The sequence below is a fragment of the Megalobrama amblycephala genome, linkage group LG4 (assembly GCF_018812025.1).
Source record: "Megalobrama amblycephala isolate DHTTF-2021 linkage group LG4, ASM1881202v1, whole genome shotgun sequence".
NCBI classification, from domain to species: domain Eukaryota; kingdom Metazoa; phylum Chordata; class Actinopteri; order Cypriniformes; family Xenocyprididae; genus Megalobrama; species Megalobrama amblycephala.
Window position 1 is genome coordinate 12,258,957 of NC_063047.1, and position 6,325 is coordinate 12,265,281.

Below are 6,325 nucleotides of genomic sequence, written 5' to 3' on the forward strand. Positions count from 1 at the left end.
GTACTGCAATCTTTAAAATACAGTATCTGACAATTCAGATCTGCTGCATTCATCATGGTTGACATAGAGGCAACATATAGATGCCTTCCTCAAACTCTCTGGTGCTTAATCAGAAGATGCTTTTATTCAGATAATTGGAGTTTAGATTAATATTTGGGTAAACATTTGGCATTTTATATTGAATCAGTGTGGGAGAGTGGAAAAAGAAAAAAAGACTGATGGAAGTTGATCCCTTGTTGAGCAATTATTTATTTGTATTTATGTATTTCTTTATTTGTTTTCTTGGTGTTTTTTTTTTTTTTTTTTGTATTAAAATAAAGTCAGCATCCTTGGTCCATCTTAATTGTTCATCATGACCTTCAATAAGCAAAGAGAAAAAGGAAGAACGACATCTAATTAATTCATCACATGCAAATCTCTCTAATATTCTTTTGGTCATTTCCAAAGCTCAGGGATTTGTTAACCAGAATGGCTTTAGACAGAATTTAAAGAATTGTATTAGTATAACTAAACTTCAGTATTTGATGCATGCATATTATGCATTCAATTGTACACAGTGAATACATTATTTCTGTTAATGCATCATGGTGTACCTTGTCGATCCAATCATTGAAAGAGGACACGCGGGTGAAGACAGTAGGCTTCTTCTGAGTGTTACAGCCCAAACCAGAAACGAAGCTGGCAATACCGTGCACCTCCCAGTTGCCGTCAGAGTTCTTACAGTTCAGAGGACCGCCAGAGTCACCCTGCAAGATGATGATAAAAAAAAAAAAGCAATTTGTTTACTAATTGTCCTATATTGCCAATAGCATTCTTTATCATACAAAAATGAGTCCCGGTATTTGAATTTGATTGTCTTTTTTCTATTTTTTTTTTAAATTGATATTATTCAGTACAATGGTCAGCTACTGTTTTTTTTATTGTGCTTTATAAATACTGTAAATTGAGAATGAGAAGCGTGAAACATAAATCACGTGAGCCACATAATGTCACACGATAGATGTTTTTTTTACAAACCATTATTTAATTATATTCAGCATAAACCTACCTCGCTCAACAGATATTGAAAATAATTTTGCTAACATTTATAGTTTATTTACGGCTGAAATGTTGCAGGTATATGTAACAAAGAAAATAACTATCATAATGTATTTTAAAAAAACTATTAAAAAATAATGTCAGAAAGATATCAGTTCTGCTGTTGTCCATAAATACCAATAGTGATGTTGTACAATGAGGGCGTTGTCATGTCACTGGAAATCATCATCACTGTACTGTCCTTCCCAGTGCCCAAAGTCATGTACACAATATACTGATTCACGACCTACCACGACGCACCCATTGTTCTGCCAGTAGCCTAGGTGGCGGCAAGTGACTTCTGTCTATAAGAGTGAGTCACTGAATCATTCATTCAACTGATTTGTTCAAGACACTAAATCATTCAGCAACAAAACAACATGTGGTTGCTTGTGTGGCTTAGTTTGGAATTATATTCATTGAAGGAGCCAAAATAGAAAAGTGGCAACATTGCGTCTAAAATGTAAGTTATTCAATATTAACTGTTTGTTTACCTCACTGTATAAAAGCAAATTTGGAACAACGGCACTCGATCTTACTTGAGTCATATTGCTTAAATGAGTTACGTTAAGGTACTCTGTAAACTTCAGCTAATATGTCTCACAAATTAAGTGGCACATGATAATTTATCAATGAACACAGACAGAATAACTTTACTCACATTGCAGCCAGCAACAATGCCGTCTCCACCAGCACAGACCATAGATTCCTTGACAGTGGAACCCCACCAGTCAGACCTGGAGCAGGTAGCGTGATCCACAGCGGGCATCAGTGCTTGCTGAAGTTTTTCAGGAAGAGGGCCTCCAGCTGGGACACAACCAAAGTATGTTGGTTTATCCAATGTTCTGTACAGATTACCACACTAACATGGCAAGGTTTTTTTTTTTATACACTAGGTATATTCAAACCATATTCAAACAATATTTTGTTATTATTACATGCATGTATGTCAGGTCTTGTGACACTTACTGGAGAGTCTTCCCCAGCCTGTAATATAGCAGGGGTAGTTGTTTGGGAGGACGGAGCCAGCAGGAGGAATGCAGCCCAACTGAACAGTATCACTCAGTGTCACAGGCTCAGACAACTTGATCAGGGCAATGTCGTTTCTGAATGAGCACAATCACAAGAGAGAGCTGTTGTTAATACTCACTGTGTTGGTGTCCACAGTCAGTGTCACAAAATAAACCCAACAGGGTGATCAGGAATGGGATGTGAAGCAATATTATGACTCGCTGACTGTACTGTATAATCAAAAATTGATCTGAGTTATTATATAATAAAGTGATTTTTTAATCCACTTTATTTGTTAACACAGAAGTAAGCTATTTTCTCTTAATGTGTGAGATTTCCGATTCATTGGCCACTAGGTAAATAACTAGAAGAATAACAAAGTGCAGTAAACTGTACATTATTCGCTCAACAAACCAATGTGTTTATTATTATGATCATAAATAAAATAATATAAAAACAGTTGGCAATATCAAGCAACATAAATTAAAATAAAGTGGATAGAATTATTTTATTATGAAAATTGGTTACCATTTTAAAACTTAGTAGTGGTTGTTATACAAAAATACTTAAAGCTGCTGACCATAACTTTTTTTTGGTTAAAAATGATCCAAAATCAAATTTAGAGCAAGTACATAACCAACCAGTCTCCTTACCTTAGCCCAATTGACAACGGTAAGCTTGAAATAATGTTTTTTAATTCAAATGGTACTGGTAGGTTTCTGCGGGAAATTCCGGGATGCTGCCGTTCGTCTTTGCATCATTGCATCACGTCTGTTTACATAAAGATTTTGATGGTGGATTGTAGGGCTGGGCGATATATCGCATGCGATTGTCACGCGCATTTCGTCAGTAAAGCTGGTTCCCTGATTACCGCTAAATTGCCATCACCTGCTTTCAAATGAAGGGGCATTTAATAGACAGAACCGTAGTTCACTGACAAGCTACGCAATATCGCGTTCATTATCGAAGGCGATTCATCTGCGATAATGAACGCGATATTGCGTAGCTTGTCAGTGATCTACGGTTCTGTCTGTTAAATGGCGCTCCATTTGAAAGCAGGTGATGGCGATTTCGCGGTAATCAGGGAACCGGCTTTACTGACGAAATGCGCGTGACAATCACATGCGATATATCGCCCAGCCCTAGTGGATTGAATACAATCTGTGATTCCGAAGTACCTGTACAGTATCCACCAGCGTGCTGACTGACAGCCATACATTCTCCTCAAAACATTAGATTCATTAGAGGAGCCGTGCCGATGCACAACCCACATAAAGATGATAATTCCGTGAATAACTGCAATTGCAGATTTCAAACAGAGATGGCGACAAAGAAGCAAAACTTACGGACTGCAGCTTTAACCGCAGAATGTTCTAATAGCCTAATTAAGTATTTCAGAGAGTTTAAAATCTGTGAATTCGATCAAGGTACTGACAAGATTTACCTTTCTATTGCTTAAGTTATGTAAGCAATAGAAGTTATGTAAAGTTATAACCTACAAATTTTAACACTTACCCAAGAGACACAAACAAGGAGTTCCATTTCTCATGTACAATGATCTTCTGAGCACTGATGGTCGTTGAGCCGTCCTCATATACGGACAGGTCATGCTTACCAACATGCACCCTGTAGTTGCGCCCAGAGCTAGAGGAGAGAAAATGAATGATGGTTAAAATCCAGTTGAAAGCTACTGAATTCCTCATGTTCACAACATTTGAAAAGGAATTTTAAAGCTCTTTAATTAATTGAATTCTGCACTGACCAGAGATTAATAAATTAGATGAACACTGGATTAGACTCTTATACCTGATGCAGTGAGCGGCAGTCATCACCCAGTTTTCGGCAATGATAGATCCTCCACAAGTGTGATACCATGAGCTACCGCTCTGATACTGCAGAGAGATCTAATCATGGGAGACATAAAAAGTAAGCATGGTGCCATCAAATATACAAATATAATTTAGATACTGCTCAAACAGTAGATCATTGTACATCAGTTAGATAAATGCATGAAATAATGAAATGTAAGCCTTGAATTATGTAAAATGCTTTGGATAAAAGTGTCTGCCAAATGTATAAATGTAATGAGAGGGAACAGATGCAAAGTGTGTAAAGTAAAACTGAGGCAGTAAGGGTGGCTATTTTTTAGACAAAGGTAGTAATGAGAGAGAATGAGAAATAAAGGCAGTCAAAATGGTGCTACATACCTGCCAGGGCCAGCTGTGGGGTCTGGCTTCCTCTCCATTGACCACACGAGAGCTGAGAGGCTCAATGGGTGGTTTTCCACACCCAAAGGCTGTAGTAGAAATTCAGAATAAAACCTCAAAACATCAGTTGCAGATATAATAGAACATTAACAATATCTGTAATCATTATGTTGCAGGCTACTAAGTCTAAGTCTCCTGAACACTTCTGTTCAGGTTTACAGACTTCTTACCGCTAGCGATGAGCACTGATGCTAGGATGAGGGCAAACATGTTGACTCCGTCAGCTGCCAGAACACTTACATCGCCCACTTTTAAACCCTCTTTATTAGTGATGTCACATTGACCACACAAAATTATAAAATAGGTGCTGCATGAAACGTTCCACCTGTTTTGCCTGGAAAAACCTATCAGCTTCTGAACAGATGCTTTCCTTGAATCCATTCACATGGCCTTCATGCATAAACCTCTGTCTTGACTCAGTTCACTTAAACTAATTTATATTAATATACAGTCTTTGACAATTTAGCATTCATATTAGAAAGAGAGCATCATTTGTAGAGAAATATACAGTTTATATTTCATGTGATATCTGAGCAACATGTTAAGTCATGTTGAGTGTGTGTTTCCTGAACTTTTTTATGGGAAGTAATGTTTGAAATGTTTATAAAGATGAATAAAAATTAATAAATAAAAACTGTGACAATTCGCTAGCTAGCACATACAATATTGTTCAAAAGTTTGGGGTCAGTAAGATTTTTTAAATAATTTTGAAAAAAGTCTCTTATGCTCACCAAGCTGCATTTATTTGATCATAAATAAAGTAAATAATAATAATAATAATAATAATAAAGTAATATTGTGAAGTATTATTACAATTTCTATTTTCATAAATTTGAAAATGTCATTTATTCCTGTGGTTGCAAAGAATTTTCAACAACATTACCTCCAGTCTTCAGTGTCACACGATCTTTCAGAAATCATTCTAATATGCTGATTTGGTGCCCAAGAAACATTTCTTATTATTATCAATACTGAAAACAGTAGTGCTGCTTAATATTTTTGTGGAAACCTTGATACATTTTTTCACTCTGTGATGAATAAGAAGTTCAAAAGAGCAGTATTTGTATGAAATATAATTTTTTGTAACAATTTAATTTTAGTCTTTACTGTCACTTATGATCAAAGTATTGCATTCTTGCTAAATAAAACTATTAATTTCTTTAAAAAAAAACCTTACTGCACCCATTTTTTTAACTGTAATGTAAATTTATATTTTTTTCCAAGTTGTAACATATGTTGTTTTTTCCCCTCTTAGTCACGGTGAACAATGTTAAATTTAAATGTACTGTAGGTATAACCTGTGGTCAAGTTTGAATAAGGTCAGCACAGCAGATGATAAGTTCTCAGGGGAAAGATGTTAGCAGCAGGACTGACCTATGCCCGTATTCCTTGCTTTTTTGGGTCAGAAATTCAGCAAAAGATATAGCACCTTTGAACTCACTGAGCACACCTCTGACTTTATATGCTGTGTACTTTGTATGACAAAAGTAAAAATAAGATGGTTTGACAGTTCATCTTTCATTGTCAGACTGAAAGTAATCATATCATAAATACATTTAAGTCAATAACACTCTATTGAATCATAAAATTTATTTAAAATGAGCACATCTCTTATCCTTATAAAAAAAAAAAAAAAAAAAAAAAAACATTTATCTCTTATGTCCTGTTTGTTTAGGGTGTGCACTCGGGATATTTGGTGTCTTCCCAGACAGTAACATTTTGTAACATAATAGTGTAATTATTTTTAAACAAACATAATCACTCGCTTTATTAATGAATTTATTGTATTTTTCTAAATTTATTTTCCACAGTGAAAATATAAAAAATAAGATTTTATGTAAAATTCATTCGAATTTTAATTACATTTCTCAGTTTCATTCATGGTGATAACATGAAAAATGTGCCATGATTTAGAGGAAGATTGCTGCCATCTACTGAAAAACAAACACTTTCTAAAAATTAAAATAGCA

General features: G+C 35.2%; 1 protein-coding gene across 1 annotated transcript; it reads right to left on the reverse strand.

Annotated features, from left to right (window-relative positions):
- Positions 1–231: 231 nt before the first annotated feature.
- LOC125266685 (chymotrypsin-like elastase family member 2A) lies at positions 232–4,633 on the reverse strand. The gene is made up of 8 exons (XM_048187569.1): positions 4,526–4,633; positions 4,296–4,384; positions 3,895–3,992; positions 3,604–3,732; positions 2,047–2,183; positions 1,739–1,884; positions 594–746; positions 232–357 (listed from the first exon to the last, which is right to left on the reverse strand). Exons 1-8 carry the CDS (start codon positions 4,563–4,565, stop codon positions 340–342), a joined length of 810 nt encoding a protein of 269 aa, XP_048043526.1. The 5' UTR covers positions 4,566–4,633; the 3' UTR covers positions 232–339.
- Between the last annotated feature and the right edge of the window lie 1,692 nt (positions 4,634–6,325).

Bases quoted from the DNA above. Each gene is read 5' to 3' on its own strand.
- LOC125266685 (XM_048187569.1), bottom strand. From the start codon at position 4,565: ATGTTTGCCCTCATCCTAGCATCAGTGCTCATCGCTAGCG. The intron at 4,385-4,525 runs GTAAGAAGTCTG...TTTCTACTACAG, and splicing joins ATCAGTGCTCATCGCTAGCG to CCTTTGGGTGTGGAAAACCA. The intron at 1,885-2,046 runs GTAAGTGTCACA...GTTGTGTCCCAG, and splicing joins AGGCTGGGGAAGACTCTCCA to CTGGAGGCCCTCTTCCTGAA.